Below are 26,544 nucleotides of genomic sequence, written 5' to 3'. Positions count from 1 at the left end.
TCACCAGGGCCCTGTACAACTGCAGTAGGACCTCTTTGCTCCTAAACTCAAATCTTCTTGCAATGAAGGCCAAGTTTCATCTAAACTTTCCCTCTAAACTTTCCTACTCATGTACGTGGCCAAATATTTTATCAATGTTATTGTACCCACCTTAACTACTTCTTCTGGCAAATGGATCCAGAAACCCACCACCCTCTGTGTTGGAAAAAATGTACCCTCAGGTTCCTATTAAACCTTTTTCCCTTTCACCTTAAATCTATGCCCTCAAGTTCTTGATTTCCCTACCTGGGAAAAGGACTCTGTGCAGTTGCCCTATCTATTTCATTCATGATTGGATACACCTCTATAAGATCTCCGCTCAGCCTCCTGCGCTCCAAGGAATGAAGACCAAGTCTGACCAGCTCTCGCTGTAATTCATGTTCTCGAATCATGGCAACATCTTTCCCCCTTCTTTCCAGGCCCAGCTATATGAAAACAAATGGGTTGGGTTTGGAAATCATAATTTGGAACTGCTCTTGGAAAACCTGATAGAAAATCACTGCTGAGAGAAATCCCCTAATTCTGCAACTCAGCATTGGTAAATCAATTATTTTCATGTAAAACTGATCACCGGGGTGAAACGGTGGCGCAGCGGCAGAGTTGCTGCTTTCCAGCACCAGAGACCCAGGATCGATCCTGACTACGGGTGCTGTCTGTACACCGGTTGTACATGACCATGTGAGTTTTCTCTGGGTGCTCCAGTTTCTTCCCATACTCCTAAGATTTGTAGGTTAATTGGCTTTGGTAAAAATTGTAAATTATCCCTCGTGTGTCATGTGTGTTAGTGTACGGAGATCACTGGTCAGCACAACTTGGTAGGCCGAAAAGCCTGCTTTTGCGCTGTATCCCTAAGAGGACATGACTTGAGAATTAAGGGACAAAAGTTTAGGGGTAACATGAGGGGGAACTTCTTTACTCAGAGTGGTAGCTGTGTGGAATGAGCTTCCGGTGGAAGGTGGTGGAGGCAGGTTCGATTTTATCATTTAAAAATAAATTGGATAGGTATATGGGCGGGAAAGGAATGGACGGTTATGGTCTGAGTGCAGGTAGATGGCACTAGGGGAGAATAAGTGTTCGGCACGGACTAGAAGGGCCGAGATGGCCTGTTTCCATGCTGTAATTGGTATATGGTTATATGGTTATAAAATAAACTACACTAATTCCCTTGGCACCGAGTCGTTTTGATTCAGTTCAGAATAAATGCTTTCCAAGCACTGTCATTCTTCGATAAACTCTCAAATCATTTAAATTTAAAATTATAGTGGGAAATTGACTTTCTGGTATTGATATTGGCTTATTATTGTCATGTGTAGTGAGATACATTGAAAAACGTTATGTCCTATCTAGTCAACTATCCAGTCTAAAGAAGGGTCTCGACCCGAAACGTCACCCATTTCTTCTATCCAGAGATGCTGCCTGACCCACTGAGTTACTCCAGCATTTTATGTCTATCTTTGGTGTAAACGAGCATCTGCAGTTGCTTCCTACACAACTGATAGTTGAGTATAAATCTGCATACACAAGTACACCAGCCAGTACAAAGAAAACAAAAGCCAGGGGGCAAATATTGAGTCATTGAGTACAGCACAGAAACAGGCCCTTCAGCCCAACTCACCCATGCCGACAAAGATGCCCCATCTAAGCTCTTCCTATTTGCCTGTGTTTGGCTCATATCCCTCTAAACCTTTCCTATCCAAGTACCAGTCCTTTAAATTTTGTTATAGTATCTGCCTATCTCATCTGGAAACTCACTCCATGTGTCCACTACCCTCTCTGAGTAAAAACGTTGCCCGTCAGCTTCTTATTATATTTTGCCACTCTCACCTTAAACCTTAGTTTCGGAGTGGCGGCGCGGCTCTGGCTGCAGCGGCTCACCGGCAGTCACGTTTGTTTGTGTTTTTTGTGTTGTTTATTTTGTTTTGGTTAGTCTAGTTTTTGGTTTTTAGTTTGTGTTTTGGGGGGGGGGGGTTGAAACGGGGTTTGCAGTCTCTCCCTGCGGGGGAATGCGACCTTTTTGTCGTATTCCCCTTCTCTGCCTCCGTCTGCGCTGAGGCCTAATGGAGCTGACGACCTCGAGGCTCCGGAGGCAGAGCCCGTCAGGACTCGCCCTGAGCTCGCTCCCGTGAGGGTGGTCCAGCTCAGGGCTGGAAGAGGTTGGGACGCTCCCGTGAGGGCGGCCAGCCCGAGGGTGGAACGAGGCTCCCGTCGGAGCGGCCAAGCTCGGGGAGGTGCGGCGCTCGCAGCCCGAGGGAGGTTCGGCGCCCATGTCGGGGCAGCCCGGCCCGAGGGAGAAGCGACGCCCAAGTCGGGGCGGCCCGGCCCGGGGAAGAAGCGACGCCCATGTCGGTGCAGCCCGGCTAGAGGGAGAAGCGACGCCCAAGTCGGGGCAGCCCGGCCAGAGGGAGAAGCGACGCCCATGTCGGGGCAGCCCGGCCCGAGGGAGAAGCGACGCCCAAGTCGGAGGCAGAGCCCGTCAGGACTCGCCCTGAGAGGGAGAAGCGACGCCCAAGTCGGTGCAGCCCGGCTAGAGGGAGAAGCGACGCCCAAGTCGGGGCAGCCCGGCCAGAGGCGAGAAGCGACGCCCAAGTCGGGGCGGCCCGGCCCGGGGAAGAAGCGACGCCCATGTCGGGGCGGCCCGGTCCGGGGGAGGTTCGGCGCCCATGTCGGGGCGGCCCAGCCCGAGGCTGAAGACGGTGCGGTACTCACGTGAGAGTGGCTGGGACGGTGTTCTGGCGGTGGTGGCCTGAGTCCGGGGTTCGGCCGCGGGCCAGCGGCTGCGTCTGCAGGACTGGTGGGCGGCAGCTTCAACCACCCCGGGCCGCGGTGTTTGAGCCACGGGACTGTTTTATAACATCGCCCGGGGGGTATCGCCTCAGCGCAGAGGGAGAAGAGGAGGGAAGAGACTGCAGACCTAAGACTTTTGCCTCCATCACAGTGAGGAGATGCTGGGTGGACTCACTGTGGTGGATGTTAATATGTGTTTATTGTTGTTTTTATTGTATTATATGTATGACTGCTGCAATTTCGTTCAGACTTCGGTCTGAATGACAATAAAGGCTATCTCTATCTGTAGTCCTCTGGTTCTGCATTCCCCACCCTGGGTAAAATATACCATTGTGATTTCACCCATCTATTCACCCATCAGGATTTCACACACCTCTATAAGATCACCCCTTAGCCTTCTGCACTCTAAGGAATAAAGTCCTAGCTTGACCAATCTCTCCCTTTACTCCAGCCCTTGAGTCATGGCAACATCCTCGCAAATCTTCTCTGCACTAGTTCCTGCTAATTGACATTCTTCCTACAGCAGGGAGACCAAAACTGAACACAATAAGAAGGGTCTCGACCCGAAACGCCGCCTATTTTCTTCGCTCCATAGATGCTGCCTCACCCGCTGATTTTCTCCAGCTTTTTTCTCTACCTACAATACTTCATTCAATGTTTTGTACAACTGTGGGACATGTTGGGCGGTGTGGGCAACTTGGGCCGAAGGGCCTGTATCCATGCTGTATGGCTCTATGACAAGCCCTGGTTCGAATAATTTCTCCTCTTAATTTAATAAGAGGCGAGGCATCAGTATCTTAATCGTATGCTGCACTCGCACCTTAAACAATCTACCCTTCCAAAAACATGGAGCGCTAACAGATCCCCAGCTGCGGTTTAATCAGTTGGATGCCAACATTCTGTCAGCCTTATGATTTTTTTTTCTGTTTATTCTCAAACACCCAGAGATATTAAGCCAAAGGACACAAAGTGCCAGAGTAACTCAGCAGGTTAGGCAGCATCTCCGGAGAACATGGAAAGGTGACTTACCACAGAGTTAAACTGACACTCTTTTGGTTAAACCAGCATCTCACTAGTATGTGAATTGTACTGAGGTGGAATAGAAGTTGCAGTAATACAGAATACTTTTTGCATAACTGCGCCAGAAAGGCAAAGGGTCAAACAATTTTCCCACGTGCACTATAAAATGAGTACATCAGTTAGGGCGGCAGAGTGGTGCAGCGGTAGAGCTGCGGCTTCACAGCACCAGAGGCACGAGTTTGATCCTGACTATGGTGCTGTCTGTGTGGAGTTTGTATGCTCTCCCTTTGGCTGCATGTTTATTCACTGGGTGCTCTGGTTTCCTCCTTCATTCCAAAGACGTGCAGATTTGTAGATTAATTGCCCCTGGTGTGAAGGATGCGACAGTAGGATAACTTTTAATGATGATCTAGCGGCTTGTACTCGCTAGAATTTAGAAGATTGAGGGGAGTAAGTCTTATAGAAACTTACAACATTCTTAAGGGGTTGGACAGGCTAGATGCAGGAAGATTGTTCCCAATATTGGGGAAGTCCAGAACAAGGGGTCACAGTTTAAGGATAAGGGGGAAATCTTTTAGGACCGAGTTTAGAAAAACATTTTTCACACAGAACGGTGAATCTCTGGAATTCTCTGCCACAGAAGGTAGTTGAGGCCAGTTCATTGGCTATATTTAAGAGGGAGTTAGATGTGGCCCTTGCGGCTTAAGGGATCAGGGGGTATGGAGAGAAGGCAGGTACAGGATACTGAGTTGGATGATCAGCCATGATCATATTGAATGGCGGTGCAGGCTCGAAGGGCCGAATGGCCTACTCCTGCACATATTTTCTATGTTTCTACGATCGATGATCATTGTGGACTCGGTGGGCCGAAGGGCTTGTTTCCACATTGTATCTCCAAACGGAACCTGGTATTAAATATCTTGGAGACACTACTGGCTCTTTCAACTAAAGATCAGGGGTATCACTGATCTGATAAAGGGAGGAATGAACATTGCATTAGACAATGGCCTAGGTTTATCCACTGCAGGATTTTTAAAGAAAATATAATCCCACGAGGTTAGAATGCTTAGTCTGATGCTGATTATATCTACTAGGCTAACAGAATTTACCAAAGCTTTATTGAAGTCTGCAACGCAATTAGTTGTATATTCACAAAACCAAGTGGGCTGACATAAAGCAATTATTATCACTTTCTCGAAAAGAGTTTACTTTGCAACCTCAATTGACCTTGTGAGCTGTTAGCACACGGTTTCCGTTCATCTCATTTGTTATTATTCTTTCCAGATATTAAATAAGAAAAGACTGTATAATTGGGCCCTTCCACTCAAGGTCCAACTATGAACATATCGTCAAAGCCAGGAAAAATACTGTCATCTGACTGGACATTTTTAATTGCTATTCAACTGAGCAGAAACTATAAAAGGCACTTAATTTGTACTTCCCTAACAAGACAAAATGACAACCCCTCATTAAAACACTGCAAGCACAACTTAATCTGTCCGTCTTCAGTTGCTATCCAATTAAGTTATATAATGGTCACTATTAAAAACACAGATGTGATGAGACCACACTTTTGTTTGTGTAGCAGGAGGAGGAGTGACCAGTGGAAGTACCTGAGTGCTGACATATCCTGAACATTGAGCTTCTGGTTCAAACTGAAGCATAATCTCCATGTTTCTCCTCCAAGAGTTGGGCAAATTACCAATATTAGATACATTTAGTTTAGTTTAGTTTAGAGATACAGCGCAGAAACAGGCCTTTCGGCCCACCGAGTCCATGTCAACCAGCGGGTAATCCCTGTACACCAACACTATCTATCCTACACACACCAGGGACAATTTACAATTTTACCAAGTCAATTAGTGTACTGTGCGTCTTTGGAGTGTGGGAGGAAATCCGGGGAAAACCCACTCAGTTCACAGGGAGCACGTACAAATTCCGTACTGACAGCACCCATAGTTAGGATCGAACCCGGGTCTCTACTGCTGCTCCACCATGACCCCTGTGTGGGACAGAGCAGCGAAAGGAGAGATAGATATGTGGAGTGAATCAAATTAGCCAAGGACCAGGTTTTGGTGGTTTGATGGATCACAAAATATTTCTGTGCTGTCCTGTTACAATAATAAAGAGCGCTGAGCACTTCTTACAGAACAACAAAAAACTCAGTGATGATATATAGTCTCTGGGATTGCATGGCACTGCAGCATTATATCACACTCTCTTGGGAGCATCGTGTGTTGGGCGCGCCTTGGACAATGTAGTCCAAGTCTCTGTAAATCTTCATCATGGTCACAAGCCTGGTTAAAGTTTACCTTTAATCTGAAAATGGTCACAAACACAACTGGGTTAAATCAACTTCCATCTGCAAAACGCTGACAGAAGTGCTGTGTGATCCAAGTTATAGGTGCTCATTTTTCAACAGCAATTAGCATGTGCGCATTGAAAGGATGGAATTGATAACACTACAATCACAGCTTGCTTGCCTTCATTAATTGACAAGGCTCCCAAATACAATGCCATCTTTCTGCCCCTTACGTTACTTTCATACATACACAAACGATTATCAAATTAAAACGGAAAATTGATAGACTATTATCGCAAACAGAGGATATGTTGAATGTAGATTTGCTCATCACAAATTGCCGCATGAATTTTTTAAAAGGGAATTAAATATTTGCTTTGAAAAAAGCAATAAATAGTTTGGGAATTAGCTGGGTAAAATTAGATGGAATAGGTTTGGAGAAAAGAATGAATTCTGTGCTGCAATCTTTCAGAACATTCAGAATGAAAAGTATTGAGAATTTTAACTGGTATATTGACTTTTCATTCAGATTATGATGTATATTTTATCTTCAGATACTGATGTTAAGGGCCTGTCCCACTGCAGCGACCTAATCTGAGCGTTTAGACGAGTTTGATCTTGGCTCAAACTCGCAGTATGGTCGACACGTGGTCCTACGAGGTCCTATGAGGTCACTGGAACTCTCCTTCATGCTCGAGGGAAGTGCCCGCATACTCGCGGGCTCAGCTAGGTCGCGGAAAATTTTTCAGCATGTTGAAAAATTTTCCTCAAGTAAAACGTGGTCGACATGGTTCGTTTTAACTCGTAGTGCAGTGGAGTAGGGTCACTATTTAGTTACAGGCAGTCGAGAGCAGCCCTAGGCAATCTCCTTCACTGACCGGGCATTTTGATTGGCTCATTGGAGTTTTCAGGACCGAGGAAAACCGACCAGTAGGCAAAATGCCCGCTAAACATTATTATACTTCTCAGAAGTGTCTCCACTCCTTCTCCCCCCCGTCTTTCCCCTTCTCTGTCCCCTTCTCTACCCCCCCACCCGCCCCCCCCCCGCGCTCTCTAAAGGACTTACCATACACTGTGGCAGCCGTCTTTTACCTCCCTCTTCATTGCGGGTGCGAATTTGACAGCGCTCCCCCGCTTTCCCTGGCCCCCGCTTTTGTGATTTGTGTGTGTGTGTGTGTTTGTGCAGTCGGTCGATCCAGCTCGCGGTTCCAACGCGGACAGTCGATCCAGCTCAAGGTTTCAACACTGACGGTTGATCCAGCTCAAGGTTTTCCAGGCGAGTGCCCTCGAGCTTGAAGGTCGAAAACACTGTTCTTAACTCGCGGATTAGGTCGCCGCAGTGGGACAGCCTCTTTAATATTAAATGGTGGCACAGCGGTAGAGTTTCTGCCTTACAGCGCTTAACTTTTGCCAATTTCTGCAGTTTGTCTTTGGCATTATTAATGTAGCTGACAATACTCTCTGCCATTGAAGTTTTATATCACTCAACCAAAACTCCAGATTCCACAAGGATCTATTTATTCTTAGTCATAGAATCATAAAACACTGGAACAGGCCCTTCTGCCCAATTCGTCCATGCCGACCAAGATGACTCATCTAAGCTAAAACTATTTGCCTATATTTGTCCCATATCTATCATGGAGTCACCTAGTGGTACAGCGTGGAAACAGGCCCTGCGATCCAGCTTGCCCACACCGGCCAACATGTTCCAGCTATACTAGTCCCATCCATGTACCTGTCTAACTGTTTCTTAAACGTTGGGATAGTCCCTGCTTCAACCAACTCCTCTGGCAGCTAGTTCCATACACCCACCCTTGTGTGAAGAAGTTACTCCTCAGATTCCTATTACAGGTGCACAACCTTTTATCCGGAGTTCCGGAAACCGAAAAACCCCGAAAACCGGCCATTTTTTCCAGGATGTCGTCTGCACACCAAAGCTCGCGTTTGGCGCCAAACTTGACCCGAAACGACCCACGGTCAACCCAGGTCTGTACTACTGTAGCGGCTGCCTCCTCCCCGGAGACCGGGGAGACACTTAAACATCTGTAAATCATTGCTTAAATGTTAGTCAGTTAGTTTGGAGGGCTTCTATGTTAAAGGGTGGGGGTGAAGGGGTAAACTTTAATTCTTAGTCCCCTACCTGGTCGGAGAGGCGGGGAGCAGTCAATGCCTTACCGGGTCGCCGTGCAGTAAGCTCCGCAGCGCTGTGGCCGCCAACTCCCAGCTGGGGCTGCGGGCGTTCGGCCGCGGGCGGCGCCGGTTGTAGCTCCGACCCCGGCAACTCTACCCCTGGCTGCGAGGCGCTCCAAATCCACCGCCGCCTGCGGCCGGACGCCCGCAGCCCCAGCTCCGCGAATGTTGGGAGTCGGCGGCGTCGCAGCGCTGGGATACCAGCGGGGAGCGGGCAATGCCTTACCGGGTCGCCGTGCGGTAAGCTCCGGAGCGCTGTGGCCGCCGACTCCCAACATTCGCGGAGCTGGGACTGCGGGCGTCCGGCCGCGGGCGGCGCTGGATTTGGAGCGCCTCGCAGCCAGGGGTAGAGTTGCCGGGGTCGGAGCTCCAACCGGCACCGCCCGCGGCCGGACGGAGCCCCCAGCTCCGCGATGTTGGGAGTCGCCGACCAGGTAGGGGACTAAGAATTAAAGTTTCCCCCTTCACCCCACCACCACCACATAAAATCCCTCCAAACTAACTGACTAACATTTATGCAATGATTTACAATGATTCCCGGTCTCCGGGGAGGAGGCAGCCGCTCCAGACTTTTCAAGCCGCCCGCGCTACCTACCTAATCTACGCTAAAAAACTTCCATTCGGAAATCCGAAAATGTCCGAAATCCGACAAGTGTCTGGTCCCAAGGCTTTCGGATAAAAGGTTGTGCACCTGTACATAATCAAATCAATATCATCAATATAATCAAAACAATGGATTGCATTTGTTGCACTGCAAGTCAAGAGTATATTTTAGGAGTGTTGACATTCATTGTTCCTTACCTCAAGATGCTCTAAAATGTACGGAGGGTTCGTCATTCCAAGCCGCAGCATTGCTCCCTCAGGAATCACTTCCACCAGTTTCCAAAGTAATGTGGGAAGATCTGTCCCAATATCTCTTCCGTAAGCACCTGTGTCTTCACTGGTCAGCCATATTTCACAGACCCCTTCTGCATGAGGAAAGAACATGTCAACTGTAGCACTTCCTGCACTCAAGAAATCTATTCTGATCAATACAATGCACTGTTCAGCACATGTAGATGCTTACATTACTGGAATCATTGAATCCTCACAGCAATCATTCAGCCCTTCATCGAATAGAACTTAGTTTAGTTTATACTAGAGATACAGTGCACAAAACAGCCGTTCGGCCCACCGATTTCACACCAACCAGCAATCCTCGTCTGCTACCACTATCCTACAGACTGGGGACATTTTTTTTTACAATCTTTACCAAAGCCAATTAACCTATGAACCTGTACGTCTTTGGAGTGTGGGAGGAAACCGGAGCACCGAGGTGAAAAACTCATGCAGTCACGGGCAGAATGTACAAACTCCGTACAGACAGCACCCTTTGTCAGGATGGAACCCGGGACTCTGCCGCTGTAAGGCAGCAGCTCTACCGCTGCGCCACCGTGCCGCCCCTTACCGGAATCATTGAATGTTCACAGCAGTTATTCAGCCCTTTGTCAGGCAGAAGAATTCTCCAGCTCCAACCACTAGCCCTTTCCCTGCAGCCTGACAAGTTTCCCTCTACCACGTATTCACTGAATTGTTTACACAGGAACCTATCACCTCCATATGCCCGAGGAAGGATGTCATTAAGCTTGTGCTCTGGGATGCTAAGAAAGCTGGAAATAGTATAGAGAAGATTTACACGGATGTTGCCAGGACACAAGGAGCTGAGTACAGGGAAAGGATGGGCAGGCTGGGACTTTATTCCTTGGACCACAGGTCATAGAGTCATACAGCGTGGAAACAGGCCGTTTAGCCCAACTTGCCCACACCAACCAACACGTCCCATCTACACCAGTCCCACCTGCCTGCTTCTGGCCTATATCCCTCTAAATCTACCCTATCCATTTACCTGCCTAAATGTTTCTTAAATACTGCAAAGAAGGATGAGAGGTGATCTTATGGGGACATGACTTGACTTGAGAATTAAGGGACAGAAGTTTAGGGGTAACATGAGGGGGAACTTCTTTACTCAAGAGAGTGGTGGCTGTGTGGAATGAGCTTCTAGTGAAGGTGGTGGAGGCAGGTTCATTTTTATCATTTAAAAATAAATTGGATAGTTATATGGATGGGAAAGGAATGGAGGGTTATGGTCTGAATGCAGGTGTATGGGACGGGGAGAATATGTGTTCGGCACGGACTAGAAAGGTCGAGATGGCCTGTTTCCGTGCTGTAATTGTTATATGGTTATAGAAATATATACAATTATTAAGGGATTCGACAAGCTTGATGCAGGAAACATGCTCCCCATGTTGGGGGAGTCCAGAACCAGGGGCCACAGCTTCATGATAAGGGGTAGGCCATTTATAACTCAGATGAGGAAAAACGTTTTCACCCAGAGTGTTGTGAATTTGTGGAATTCACTGGATGCCAATTCACTGGATGCATTCAAAAAGAGAATTAGATAGAGCTCTTAGCGCTAGCAGAATCAAGGGCTATGGGGAGACGGCAGGAACGGGGTACTGATTATGGATGATCAGCCATGATCAGATTGAATGGCGGTGCTGGCTCGAATGGCCAACTCCTACACCTATTTTCTATGTTTCTCTATGTTTCTATGCAATAGTACCTGCCTCAACTACCTCCTCCAGCTACTTGTTACATACTCCTACCAGATTTTACTGTAAAAAAGTTACCCCTCAGGTTCCCATTAAATCTGTCCCCCTCACCTTAAATCTACAACCTTACATAGATGTATAATCTCATGAGAGGAATAGATAGAGTGAATGCACATAGTCTTGTACTCAGGGGAGGGGAATCAAGAACCAGAGGACATATATTTAAGATGAAAAGGGAAAGATTTAATTGGAACCCGAGGAGAAAAATGTTCACTTATAGGACAGTGGATATTTGCAACGAGCAGCCAAAGTAGGTAGTTGAGGCAGGTACTATAATAGATATTTAGAATTCCTCATTTGGTTAGATGCATGAATAGGAAATGTTTAGAGGGATATGGGCCAAATGTGGGTAAATGGGACTAGCAGATTGGGGCATCTTGGTTGGCATGAACTGGTTGGGCTGAGCGGAATGTTTACTGACTCTATATGTCAACATTGCATTAGATTCCAACCATGTATTTATTGGTCACTTATAATTTTCTTCCTATTGAATGAATGAATGTGTGAATGTATGAATGAATGAATGATTGAATAAAAAAATTATTGGTCAAGTATATTTACATACAAGGAATCTGCATTGGTGTTTTGCTCGCAAAAGGATAAAAAAAATACACGAAATACAGCAGGCAATTAAAAAATAAAACATTATAATTTGCACCTTCACTTTACACCTGTGCCCTTTTTTCTGATGCTCCGCCAAAAGTGAATAGTCTCCCGTTATCCATTCTGGCCAGACCGAACACCTGTTTATGTGCTTCTATCAAATCTCCCGTCAGCTTTCTCTTTACAAAGGAAAACAATTCCTGCCTCTCTAATTTACCCATATAGCAGTAGTTCCCCAATCTTAAGATCAATTCTCACACACCTTCTCGACCTCATCCTAATGCTTTCACGTGCAGACACAAGGTGATGATTTACAAAAAAAATACACAAAGTGCTGGAGTAACTCAATGGGCCAGACAGTATCTCTGGAAATCCAGCATCTAGGAGGCTTGTCCCGCCCCGCCTCTCTTCCGGCTTTCTCTCCACTACTACAATCAGTCTGAAGAAGGGTCTCGACCCGAAATGTTACCCATTCCTTTTCTCCAGAGATGCTGCCTGTCTATCTTCGGTTTAAACCAACATCTGCAATTCCTTCCTACACTATTTCCGTGCTGTATCTTTAAACTAAACTGAACATTCAATGCTTTTTCAAAGCTGCTAATGTTGTAAGATTGTTAACATATTACTGAAATAACTTTACCATCGGAAAGATGTGAACCATTACATGAATAAAACTGTTTGAACTGGTAAACACATTAAAAAACACACAAATAATCCAGTTTCTTGTTTACAGACAAATAGGTCCAGTTATCTTATTTGTTACAAATTAACCTCCCTCAGTTAGAACGAAAATTGCTCATAAATTATCATTGCTATAATTACAATTAAACTAAACATTTTTAGGTATTAATTATAAAATATTTTAATGTCACCATTACTCAACAAAATCTACATGACGAGCAGAAGATAGCAATTACAATATATTTTTGAACCCTTCACACTTAATTGATTGAACTGATTGAAAGATACTGTTTGGAAAACAGGCCTTTTGGAAAACTGAAACAATGCTGACCATCAATCACTCGTCCACGCTAGTTCTGTGTTATCCCACCTTCTCATCCACTCCCACACGAGGGGCAATTTACAGAGGCCAGTTAACCTACAAGCCCACAGGTTCTTGGCATGTGGGAGGAAACCAGAGCACCGGAAGGAAACCCACGTAGTCACAGGGAGAATGTGTAAACTCCACACAGGCAGCACCCAAGGTCAGGATCGAACCCGGGTTTCTGACACTGGCAGGCAACAGCTCCACCAGCGTTTTTACATGTAAAATTCTTAAGGGATTGAACAGGCTAGGTACAGGAAAAATGTTCCCAATGTTGGGGGAAGTCCAGAACCAGGAATCACAGTTTAAGAATAAAGGGTAGACCATTTAGGACTGAAATGAGGAAAAACATTTTCGCCCGGAAAGTTGTGAATCTGTGGAATTCCCTGCCACAGAAGGCAGTGGAGGCCAATTCACAAAGTTCAAGGTTAAAATTTATTTGTCACATACACCAACTAAGATACAGTGAAATGAATTTGCCATGCAGCGATGCAATTGAAAAAAGAACACACGATACACAATAGAATTTAACATAAATATCCACCACAGCATTCTTCACGGGCAATAAATTGCAGTCAGTCCTCCTCCTTTGTTCATCCATGTTCGGGGGCTTTGAGCCCTCCATAGTCGATGCTACGGACGGCCAGATGTACAGGCCCTTTCGTCGGGATGATTGAAACTCCTCTCGACGGGATGATTGAAACTCCGATGTTGGGACAGTCGAACACACTCTGCTGCTTGGAGTGCCCGAATCGGCCACTTTCTTACCAGAGACACCCGGCCTCCGGATGATACAGACCACATATTGGATGGCGGTGCTGGCTCGAAGAGCCGAATGGCCTACTCCTGCACCTATTTTCTATGTTTCTATGCCACTGTGCCGCTCTTAATATAAAATGCTGGGCCATTTTTTAAATAGTCATCATTTTCCCATTTGAACAGTGAGCAACTTTCACCTTATTTGGGCAGGAGAATCATGACGGAAAATTGGCCTGATTATTGGTGTTTTGTGAGGAAGACGGGATTAGGGATGGAAACTACACTCCTAATGGAGGGGAAAAACACAGTCAATTCTTAGAGCAGACTGGGTGGGGATTAAAACCCCCTGTTGGGCTGTGGTGTTAATTTAAATGAAGAGGAAACAGCTGTAACAGTAAATCATCATCAAAATAGACTCACCTAACTTCCATGAGAATTAATTGCCTCACAAGGCAATTAGAACCAAAACCACTAGGTCGCACTCAACAGAACACAACAATTAAGGAAGCACTTTACCAGAAGTGAAAAATAAGGATATTATCAGCACGTTCAACAATAACACTCATACTCCCCAATGACCTTATAAACAAATGAACAGGAAGAAGCATGCGATAATGAAAACGACTATCCAATTTTTAGAAAACATCACATGTGGAAATTGCAATTGGAAAAATTATGCTTTGGGGAGAACACAGAGAAAAACAAATAAAAGATTGCAGTATTTCAATGGATATGTGCATCACACCTGAAAAATAACTACTACAATCAGTCTGAAGTAGATTCCCAACCAAGAATGTCACCCAACCATGTTCACCAGAGATTAACTTCGAGTAACCTCTGCATTCCCTCTCTCTCTCCATTCCTCCCCCACCTAAGTCATACCAGCTTCAATGTTGAGTCTCATTGTCTGTACTCGTTCTCACAGGGCAAACAGCTAACAATGGCATGTTTCCTTAATTTTCATTACTTTGTTGCATATCTTTAATTCATTTATTCTATATTTCTCTACATCACCATCTATATCTCTCGTCCCCCCCCCCCCAGACTCTCAGTCTGAAGAAGGGTCACCTATTCCTTTTCTCCAGAGAAGCTGCCTGACCCATGCCAGCATGTCTATTTTCAGTTTAAACCAACATCAGCAGTTCCTTCCCACACATATTGCCTTACCCGCTGAGTTAATCGCGCACTCTTGTTTTTATAAACCAACATCTGCATCTAGTTTCTACTACACTTTCCATTTCTATTATTTAAGGATGATATATTTGTGCTTAAAAAGCAAACAATGTCAATTGAAGGCAGAATCCAACATAACAAGAGAGCTGAACTCCAAAAGTAAACTGTGTAGGAAAGAACTGCAGATGCTGCTTTATACTGAAGTTAGACACAAAATGCTGGAGTAACTCAGCGGTTCAGGCAGCGTCTCTGGAGAAAAGGAATAGGCCCCCATTCCTTCATTAAACTATGGATGTTCAGTCGCGCTTTTAAATCTCTTCCCTGTACGGGGGACCCGATCTTTTCCCTGTCGGGTCTCCGTTGTCATTGGGGCCTAGCACCATGGAGCGGCCTCCAACCGGAACGACCTGGGGGCTCCAGTCGCGGAGCCTGCAGACTTACCATCGTGGGGCTGGCCGGCTTCGCAGCGTGAAGAGCTGTGGTGGCACGCAGCTGCGACCCGACTCCGGAGTTCGGAGACTCCAGCCGCAGGTCCGGTGGACGGTGACATCGAGAGCTCGCGGGTCCCTGGTGGGAGACCGCTTTTCGGAGCTCCCGCAATGGCAGCTTCTCCCGCCCGCGTAGCTGGGTTGAAAATGACCCAGAGCGGGGCCTTACATCGCCCTACGCGGCTTTAACGGCCGCGGGACTTGCCATCGCCCGCTGGGGGCTTTAACATCGGGAGAAGAATGGAACACAGGGGAGAGACAAGACTTTGCCTTCCATCACAGTGAGGAGGAGATTCACTGTGATGGATGTTTGTGTAAATTGTGTTGGTTGTGTGTCTTAGTTCTTTTCTTGTTGTATGACTGCAAAAAACAAATTTTGTTTGAACTTCATACTTGAGGTTCAAATGACAATAAATTGTATAATTGTATCATTAAGGCCCTCCATTTCTTCCTTGATCGCAGACCCAGCCAATTTCTCTCATCAAACACTCTCCACCGCCTACCAGAACTGGTCCTCAACCTTAACAGGTTCTTCTTCAACTCCTCCCACTTCCTCCAGGTCAATGGGCACTCGCATGGTCCCCAGATATGCCTGCCTTTTTATTGGGTATGTCAAACAGTCCCTGTTCCAGGTGTACACTGGCCTTATCCCCCAACTCTATCTCATCACATTGACGACTGCATCGGGGCTACCTCCTGCACCCATGCAGAACTCATGGATTTTATGAACTTCACCACAAACTTCCACCCTGCCTTCAAATTCACCTGGACTATCTTGGGCACCCCCCTTCCCTTTCTTGATCTCACCGACTCCATCACAGGAGATAGACTATCGACTGACGTCTATTACAAACCTGACTGAAGATGGGTTCAGACCCGAAACATCATCATTTCCTTTTCTCCTTTGATGCTGCCTGACCCACTAAGTTACTCCAGCACTTTTTATCTATCCCGAAGCAAACTAATCACTTTCTCCAATTGGCAACATGGTCAACTCAATCATGATGGGCTGAAGAACGAGCTCATGCGCTGTATTTTCTATGTTCAAACAAGACATATTGGAAACTTTCAGCCAGTAAGGCAGCATCTATGGTGATTTAGGACAGTTGCCTCACATGCTAGAATCAATGATCCTCGGACTCAATTCATTTTGCAAAAAAGTCAAACTTCAAGAGTTTTAAAATGAAACAGGAAGATCATTGAATAGAAATATATGAATAACAGCACAACACATAATCCAGTAAACTCTGCAAGAAAATACAAACATAATACAAAATAAGGTGGGAGGGGAAAGATTTAATAGCAATTTTTTCCACCCACAGGGTGTTGGGTATATGGAACGAGCTGCCAGAGGAGATAGTTGAAGGAGGCAGTATAAAAATATTTTAAAATCATTTGGACGGCTACATGGAAATGGAAAAGTTTAGAGGGATGTGGGTCAAACGCACGCAGGTGAGATAAGTATAGATGGGGAATAATGGTCGGCAAGTTGGGCAGAAGGGCATGTTTCCATGCTGAATCACTCTATGGCTCTAACAAATTTATAGACATCATTTTTATTCACTTCTTCTGGGCCAGTCCCTCAGCGTAGAGGGTAATCCTGGGGTTTGGTGGTGGTTGGTGAAGCCTATGTGGGTTTAATTTCATTCAACGTGCAAATATACCACGGACATTCTAAGGAGTTGTGCTTTGAAGCCAACAGTGATTTCCAACAGTGAAATGTCAAGACCTAGAGTGCACAGCTTTAAGGTGAGAAGCACACAGTTTAAAGGAGACGTGTGGGGCACGTTTCTTTATACAAAGAGAGTGGTGGGTGCCTGGAACTTGCTGCCAGGGGTGGGGGTGGAGGCAGATACAATAGTGGCGCTTTAGAAGCTTTTAGATAGGCACATGGATATGCAGAGAATGGATGTATATGTGCAGGCAGGTGAGATTAGTTTGTCTTGGCGTTATGTTGGACACAGACTCTGTGAGCCCAAGGGGTAGTTCCTGTGCTGTCCCATGTACTGAACCAAAACACTGAAGGTCTTTCTACCGAGGACCTCTGACCCATGTGAATCGGCAAACAATTCTACAACTCCCCAACCGACGCAGAGTCTGAATCAATTCAATAGAAAATTCGGCACAGAAAGCAAAATAAATGAAAAGATGGGATTAAGACAGGTAGAGACAAATGTGACAAATGGAAATTATTTTGTAAATTAAATTATCAACCAGAATTAAAATCTGAAGAAATGGTGAAAGGAAATTATCAGCGCTAGACAAGTTTATGGCAAGGGTGTTGTACTGCTTTCAACCTCACAGAGAAAAGCTAAACCGACAGGTCAGTGATCTGAACAAGGCCTTCATCTCAGTTGATCCATTCAACCAAACAGTAAGGAAACTGACAATCATAAAGGCTTGTAAAAGTGAAATAGTTTATATAGTCTTAGTTTAGTTTAGTTTAGAGACACAGTATGGTAACAGGCCCTTCGGCCCACCGAGACCGCACTGACCAGCGATCCCAGTACATTAACACTTTCCTAGACTAGGGACTATTTTAGTTCAAGGTTCACATTTATTTGTCACATGCACCAATTAAGGTACAGTGAAGTGAGTTACCATGAAGCCATACAATTAAAAATAACACAATACATAATAGAATTTAACAAAAACATCCACCACAGCATTCTTCACTGTGTTGGAAAGCAATAAAGTTCAGTCAGTCTTCCTCCTTTGTTCACCCGTGGTCGGGGGCCTTGACCCTCCGTAGTTGCCGCTATGGACGACCCGATATGCAAGCCCTCTCGTCGGGGTGATCGAACCTCCGACGTTGGGACAGATCGAACACACTCTGCTGCTTGTTCCCGAATCAGCCACTTCCTTACCGGAGATCGCGGCTTCAGGATGTTACAGGCCGCAGGCTGGAGCTCTTCTCCGGCGATCTCCGGCAAGGGATCAGCCCGCTCCGTGATGGTGAAGTCCGCTCCACGCCTGCTGCTAGAAGCTCCGCAGACTGAAGCTTCAGGATGTACAATCTGTGTACAGATAAGCACCCGTAGCCAGGATCGAACCCGGGTCTCTGGCGCTGTAAGCGCTGTAGGGCAGCAACTCTACCGCTGCGCCACAGTGCCACCTATTGTTGTTGAAAATAAAGGGCCTGTCCCACTTACGTGTCCTTGGCACGCTAATTACGCAACCTCATGGTCCCTTGAAGGTCGTGCGCGACTTCATTGCTGGAGCACACGACTTCATTCGACCGCATAGCCATCTCGAGCGCGCGACTTCATTCGACCGCACAGCCGTCTGGAGCGCGCGACATCATTTGATGATAGACACAAAATGCTATAGTGACTCAGCGGGACTGGCAGAATCTCTGGAGAGAAGCAGTGGGTGATGTTTCGGTCGAGACTCTTCTTCAGTAAGAAGGGTCTTGACCCGAACGTCACCCATTGCTTCTCTCCAGAGATGCTGCCATTCCCACTAAGTTACTCCAGCATTTTGTGTCTATCTTCAATTTTCTTGACCCCGCTCTGGGAGTAGAAGTGGGGGCGGATCCAATACAATACAATACAATACAATACCTTTATTTGTCATTCGACCGGATCCGCATTGATCCGGATCCGCAACAGCCGTGAGCCCCAGGCCGAGCACGGCGATCGTTTGCCTGCTTCTGCTGGTGTTGAAGGTGAGACGTTATGTCTTGGGCCTGTCCCACTTTGGCCGTCAGTTCCGCGACAGACCGTTGGCGCGCGAGGGTTTCGTTCGCTACAAAAATTTCGCAGCCCTGCGCGATGTCGCGCACAACTACATACCCCTCCGCGCTTCTCAGTGGGACCGGCCCCGCACGGCCATACGATGCCCATGCACCTCAACGCAACGACGAAGGACACGTAAGTGGGACAGGCCCTTAAGCATCAAGGAAACGTGCAACCCAATGGATCACATGTGCTTGCTGACAGCTGAAGAAAGCGGCCAGTTATTAGCTGTTTGAGGCTCAGCACACCTCAGATGAAAGATCTTAGAGCAGAGCAAGATAGGCCACTCCTGCGAAATACAATGGGCTGACGTGTAGTACGCTACGGAGGGGATCCTGGGCATTTTTCCCCGCCCATTTTAGTAACCGGAGCCTACCTGACCCGACCCGACTCGCAATGTAATCAATGTTGCGGGGCAACAGTTTGTGTGTGTGATATAGGGTTAGATTCATAATTCTGTCAGTTCATACTTCTTGTCAAGAATAAAATTTGACTCGGGTAATTGTCTTTTTTAATGTTTTTTAAATCATTTCTTTTTAAATGGCTCACAAGCAGTGTTTGAGTTGATTTTGTAGTAACCGGAACCTACCCGACCCGACCCGCAGGGTAATTGACATTGCGGGGGAAGTTTTTGTGTGTGATATAGGGTTAGATTCATAATTCTGTTAGTTCATAATTCTGTTAATTCTTGTTAAAGAATAAAATGTTTATAAACACACATACATGAATGTGATATAAATGTATATAATCATATAACACACACAATTATATTTCTTCTGATACAATGATGAACTTTATTTCAGACTAGACAAGGGACATTAAATAAGAAACATTGTAAACCTCCCCGCAACTTCACACACACTAGGCCTTATCCCCCCCCCCGGCACTCCCTCGCCTGCCCCCACACTACAATGTCTCCCCCTCTCCTATGCCCCTCCCCCGCTGCCCCGGGCCGCTCACTCCCCTCTCCCCGCTGCCCCAGGCCGCATACTCCCTCTCCCCGGGCCGCGCACCCCTTTCCCTTCCCCCCCCTCTCCCCGGCCCCCACACCCCCTCTCCCCGCCGCCCCCGAGCCCCACACTCGCTCTCTCCCCTCTCCCCCTCCCCGGGCCCCACACTCCCTGTCCCCGCCGCCCCGGGCCCCACACTCCCTCTCCCGCTGCCCAGGGCCGCACACTCCCTCTCCCCGGGCCGCACACTCCCTCTCCCCGCTGCCCCGGGCCGCACACTCCCCCGCTGCCCCGTGCCGTACACTCCATCTCCCCGCTGCCCCGGGCCGCACACTCCCTCTCCCCGCTGCCCCGGGCCACACACTCCCTCTCCCCGCTGCGGAAACAAAGATCCGATCTTTGGCCGGAAACAAGATGGCGGAACAAGATGGCGGAGCAAGTTGGCGGAACAAGATGGCGGGGACTGGTTGCTAAAATGGGTCCTATAATCACCCATGAATCTGCCCATGAGCGTACTACACGTTTGCGTGAAGATAACCCATCTTGCTCTGCTCTAAGATCTTTGCCTCAGATTGCCATATGCCCTTGGTTAGAGGTGTAAGTCTGAGATGGGCTGGTAGCTGGAAACCACTGCATCTGATAGTCTGCCCCAGTGCTGGTTAGAGGCAGATACATGGTGGTAGAGGCAGATACAATAGTGGCAGTTAAGATACTATTGTATAGGCAGGGAATATGGATCATGTGCAGTCAGATAAGAGTTGCTTTAGTTTAGTTTACAGATACAGCATTGAGCAATTCCTTGGTTCCTTATTTGGATCCACCTCTTCATTCATTGTCCACCAGATTAAATATTACTGCTTGTATGCCTCGTTGTCACCGTCCCCTCAGCTAACAATGTACTATTCTACATTTCCTTATTCATTGTCCCCTTTGATCTCTGTTACGCTTCCATATCTTTATGTCTCCATCGTCCCTGACTCTCAATCTGAATAAGGGTCTCAACCTGAAATGTCACCCATTCCTTCTTTCCAGAGATGCTGCCCGTCCTGCTGAGTTACGCCAACATTTTGTGTCTATCTACATGTTTTTTCCTCTATATCCCAGTTCATTCACCTATTAACATTGCCTGATTAATTTATGTATATTGGAAACTGCAATAATACAGCACTTTCCCAATATGGCATGAGGGAAAATCATATCTTGGAGGGGAATATTAGAAATTAATATTAATATTCAAATACACTTATTTGTTACTTATCACACAGTGGTATAACTTATTTTTCTAGTGAACCAGTTGGGTTTAAAGGAAGAATAGTAAATTAAAAACAGCAAGTTCAAAGGTGGTGCAGGAAGCCGGTACAGATGAGCTTAAAAGGAGCCGGGGAACAGGGCCCTTTTGTGTTTAAAGGGATCGTGGGAACCAATACACTTAATATAAAGCATTCAAAGAGGGGCCCCCCAGTGTGTTTAAAGGAAATGTAGGAAATGAGAGCCTCATGAGTTTAAAGGGGCATGGGAATTGAAGTCTCAATGAGTTTAAAGAGAATCTGTGAAGAGGGGTCCCGGTGAGTTGAAGGGCAGCATGGTGGTGCAGCGGTAGAGTTGCTGCCTTACAGCGTCAGAGGCCCGACTTCGATCCTGACCACGAGTGCTGTCTGTACAGAGTCTATACGTCCTCCCTGTGGCCACCTCTGTTTCCTCGGGTGCTCTGATTTCCTCCCACATTCCAAAAGACTTGCTGGCTTGTAGGTTAATTGGCTTCGGTCAATTCGATAAATAAATCGTATTTGGTAGATATGAAACTGGGATAACGTAGAACTGGTGTACGGACGATCATTGGTTGGTGCTGACTCAGTGGGCCGAAAGGCCTGTTTCCACGCTGTATCACTAAACTAAACTGAACTAGGAATAAAGTCCCAGTGAGTTTAAATTCCGAATGATTTGAAAGGGAGCGATAAAAACTTTTGAGTTTTAGGGGAGTATAGAAATGGGCCCCCAGCGAGTTCAAAGAGCGTACAGGAATTGGGGGCAAGGTGAGTTTAAAGAGGGCAAGGGAATTGTGGTTGCAATGAATTGAAAGAGAGTGCAGGAAATCGGCTGATGATGAGTTTAAGGGATATGCAGGAAATGGGGCCCCAGTGTGTGAAAAGGAGCACAGGAAATGGGGGCCCCAATTAGCCTAAAGGGAGAAGGGGAAATGAGTCCCTGGTGAGTTTAAACGGAGTACAGGAAATGGGAGCGGAATAACTTTTAAAAGGAAGTGGGAAATGGGTTCCCAATGAGTTTAAAGGGAGAATGGGAAATGGGCCACAGTGGGTTTAAAGAGAGCAAGAGAAATGGGAGCCGAATGAATTGAAAAAGGATGTGGGAAATGGGGCGCTGGTGAATTTAAAGGGAGCTTGGGGTGGGGCCCAGGTAAAATTAAAAAGGTGTACTGCAAACAGGACTGAAGATGTGGAGAGGATGTTTCCATTGGTGCGAGAGTCTAAAACTAGTGGTTATAGGCTCAGAATTCAATGACGTTCCATTAGGGAGGAGATGAGGAGAAATGTCTTTAGTCAGAGGGTGGTAAATCTGTGGAATTCTTTGCCACAGAAGGCTGTGGAGGCCGTCAGTGGATATTGTTAAGGCATAGATCGATAGATTCTTGATTAGTACAGGTGTCAGAGGTTATGGGGAGAAGGCAGGCGAATGGAGTTAGGAGGGAAAGATAGATCTGCCATGATTGAATGGTGGAGTAGACTTGATGGGCCGAATGGCCTAATTCTACTCCTATTCCTTATGACCTTAAGACTGCTTAAAGGGAGGGTGACAAAACAGTACCACGTGACATCTGAATTGCTGTACAATTGCTTCATGGATTATAGGAGTTTTACCATTGTATTTTTTTAAATCATGGGATTTACTGTTCATCACTAATCACCCTTGAGAACATGGCAGAGGTCACCTCCTTGAACCACAGCAGATCATTTTCTTCCTAAAAATACATGTTGTTCATAAGATTTTGAAAATATATATCTCTGTTTGTTGTCATTTATTGTAATTAGCACATGATTAAATGTGTTTATAAGATTTATATTATGTCAACATGTACCATTCTTTTCTTTTACAAACATTCCATCAGCGATGACTCACTTGTTGTCGGTAGTCCCACACAAGTGTTATTGTGGAGGGAGTATCAAGATTTGGAACCAGAATTGATGAAGGAACACTGATATTGTGATACATCAATTTTTTTTTTCCAAGGACCAGTCTTACCACTCCCTCGTCTCCTCTCCCACCAGGCAAGACAAACCGAAGTTTGAAAAATAAGTTTGAAAGAGTCAGGGACGGTTTCTTCCCAGCTGTAATCAGGCAACTGAACCATCTTCTCTCCAACTAGAGAGTGGCCCTGACCTCACATTTACCTCATTGGAGATCTTCAAACAATCTTTAATCAAACATTACTGGCTAAACGTTACATCCGTTATCCCCTATCTGTACAGTGTAGACGGCTTGATGTGTAGTCTTTCCCATTGACTGGGCAGCACACAACAAAAATGCTTTGCACTGTACCTCTGCTTAAAAACAAATAGAGAATAATGTTTTAGTGTAAGGTTAAGCCAGCAAAGTCCAATCAAAGATGGTCCGAGGGTCACCAATGAGGTAGATGGTGGTTCAGCACTGCTCTTTGGTTGTGTCACAGCACAGAGCCAGGCACCAGGACATATCAGGTGGTCCATCACGTGTTCAGCTTTTGATCACCTCTACCTTTGAAACAACACCTCTTTCATTTCCAACATACGCAATGGCTTTAAAAGACATCAACTATCTCGCCGCATTTCACAGGAGTATTATCAGAGAGAATTTGACACGTCAAAAACCAGGGAATGGGACGTGCTTGATCACTGATCATGTTCTATGTTTCTATATGAAGAGATCTACAAGAGAACTGAAGTCGTCTATGGAGGGAATTTCAGTGCTTTGGGCTGATGAATTTAAACCTGAAGCTACTCAGAGGCACCTCAGCATATTAATCAATCACTGTAACAGTTACTATATTTCAAACACAGTCAAGTTGTTATTAAGTGCTTTGGCATTCCTCTTGGACAGTGCAGTGGAGCAGCGGTACGTTGCTGCCTAAACGGCCTGTCCCACTTTCACAACCTAATTCACGACCTCTGCCGGGTTTGCCCTCGACTCATACTCGCAGCATGGTCTTCACGAGGTCGGTGGAGGTCGTAGCAGGCCAAGTGATGCTGGTCGTAGGTGCTCATGGCATCAAGTAGATCGGGGCGTTTTTTCTAGCATGATGAAAAATGTCCACGAGTAAAAAAGATCGTGAATTAGGTCGTGAAAGTGGGACAGGCCCTTTACAGCGCCAGAGACCCGGGTTCAAGTTCAAGTGAGTTTATTGTCATGTGTCCCTGATAGGACAATGACATTCTTGCTTTGCTTCAGCACACAGAACATAGTAGGCATTTAAAACAGATCAGTGTGTCCGTATACCATTATATAAATATATATACACATGAATAAATAAAGTGATAAAGTGCAAATAACAGATAATGGGTTATTAATGATCAGAGTTTTGTCCGAGCCAGGTTTAATAGCCTGATGGCTGTGGGGAAGTAGCTATTCCTGAGCCTGGTCGTTGCAGTCTTCAGTCAGGGAGATGAGTGTGTTGCCAGGATGGTGTGGGTACTGCCAGCCTTTTTGAGGCAGCGACTGCGATAAATCCCCTCGATGGAAGGGAGGTCAGAGCCGATGATGGACTGGGCAGTGTTTACCACTTTTTGCAGTATTTTCCTCTCCAGGGCGCTCAATTTGCCGAACCAAGCCACGTTGTAACCGGTCAGCATGCTCTCTACTGTGCACCTGTAGAAATTAGAGAGAGTCCTCCTTGACAAACCGACTCTCCTTAATCTTCTCAGGAAGTAGAGGCGCTGATGTGCTTTCTTGATAATGGCATTAGTCTTCTCGGCCCTGGAAAGATCTTCAGAGATGTGCATGCCCAGGAATTTGAAGCTCTCGACCCTTTCAACCATCGACCCGTTTATATAATAGGGCTGTGGGTTCCCCTCCTACTCCTTCCAAAGTCCACAATCAGTTCTTTGGTTTTGCTGGTGTTGAGGGCCAGGTTATTGTGCTGGCACCATATGGACAATCGCTCGATCTCTCTTCTATACTCTTACTCATCCCCATCAGTGATAGGTCCCACAACAGTGGTGTCATCAGTGAACTTGATGATGGAGTTCGCACTGTGTTCGGCTACGCAGTCATGAGTATAGAGTGAGTACAGCAGGGGGCTGAGCACGCAGCCTTGAGGTGCTCCCGTGCTGATTGTTATCGAGGCTGACACATTTCCACCAATACGAACAGACGGTGGTCTGTGAATGAGGAAGTCGAGGATCCAATGGCAGAGGGATGCGCAGAGACCCAGTTCTGCGAGTTTGGTAACCAGCTTGGAGGGGATGATTGTGTTAAATGCAGAGCTGTAATCAATGAATAACAGCCTGACATATGAGTTTTTGTTGTCCAAGTGGTCCAGAGCGGAGTGGAGGGCCAGCGAGATCGCATCCACCGTTGATCTGTTGTGGCGGTAAGCAAACTGCAGTGGGTCCAGGTTTTTGTCGAGGTTGGAGTTGATTTGCTCCATGATCAACCTCTCAAAGCACTTCATCACCACAGGCGGTAGTGCCACTAGTCGATAGTCATTGAGGCACGTTCAATCCTGACTACTGGTGCAGTCTGTATGCCAATTGTACGTTCTCCACGTGACCGGCGTGGATTTTCTCTGAGAACTCCGGTTTCTTTCCACACTCCAAAGACGTACAGATTTATAGGCTAATTGGCTTGGTAAAATTGTAAATTGCCCCTAGTGTGAGTAGCATAGCGTTGGTGTGCGGGGATCGCTGGTTGGCGCAGACTCAGTGTGCTGAAACATTATTTCTAAACTAAACTAAAAAAAGATTTTCGTGAACTGGAGGTGACTCAGAAACCCACTTATCAAAACAGTCAAACAAACCAAGGATATAAAAAAAATATATATTTTTTCTAAATCAGTTTGAACAGCTGCAAAAGTAGTTTTATATGTCTTCAAGCAACCGAATCATCCTACCACAACTTGAGAGCAGTTCTTGACTACTGTCAACCTCATAGGTGACCCTCAGACTATCTTTGATCGAACTTCATTGGCTTTACCTTGCACTAAACTTTATTCCCTATTGTAAATGGTTCGATTGTAATCATGTATTGTCTTTCCACTGACATGCAACAGAAGCTTTTCACTGCGCAACTCCTCACACTTGCTCGAGTTAAACTGCATCTGCCATTTTCCTGCCCATTACTGCAGCAGATTTGCACTTCCAAGATGGCGCCCAACCCAGGTGACTATTTGTGTGCTCGCCACAGAAGTAGATCTACAATCACAGACTATAATCGCTTCACTCTTAAATCTCTACTCCTGCAGCAACATTTCACTAAACGTTTTTCCCTTATCATGGATCTAAGCACTGTAAATGACTCAGTTGTAATCATGTACTGTCTTTCCGCTGGCTGGTTAGCACGCATCAGAAGCTTTTCACTGTAGCTCGAAACACGTGACAATAAACTAAACTGAAACTTCATTTTGAATAAATGTTCTTAAATATGTAGGATATAATCGGAATAGACGCAAAATGCTGGAGTAACTCAGTGGGACAGGCAGAATCACTGGAGTAGGAATGGGTGACGTTTCGGGTCGAGACCCTTCTTCAGGTTATAATGAGATTTGTAGGATCTGGAGAAACGTTTATGTATTAACCACTACTCAAACAAACGGT

The 26,544-nt window shown here is 46.1% G+C and overlaps 1 protein-coding gene across 1 annotated transcript in view; it reads right to left on the bottom strand.

Moving 5' to 3' along the window:
- Positions 1-26,544, bottom strand: part of cdkal1 (CDK5 regulatory subunit associated protein 1-like 1) — a 555,783-nt gene that overhangs the window by 288,841 nt on the left and 240,398 nt on the right. Inside the window, exon 9 of the mRNA XM_055654805.1 lies at positions 9,137-9,303. Coding sequence (XP_055510780.1) covers positions 9,137-9,303 — 167 coding nt within the window. The remainder of the gene's footprint in view (positions 1-9,136; positions 9,304-26,544) is intronic.

The sequence above is a fragment of the Leucoraja erinacea genome, chromosome 2, assembly GCF_028641065.1.
Source record: "Leucoraja erinacea ecotype New England chromosome 2, Leri_hhj_1, whole genome shotgun sequence".
Classification (NCBI taxonomy): Eukaryota; Metazoa; Chordata; class Chondrichthyes; order Rajiformes; family Rajidae; genus Leucoraja; species Leucoraja erinaceus.
Note: the sequence above shows the minus strand (reverse complement) of the source record. Positions and strands in the feature narration are given on the sequence as shown.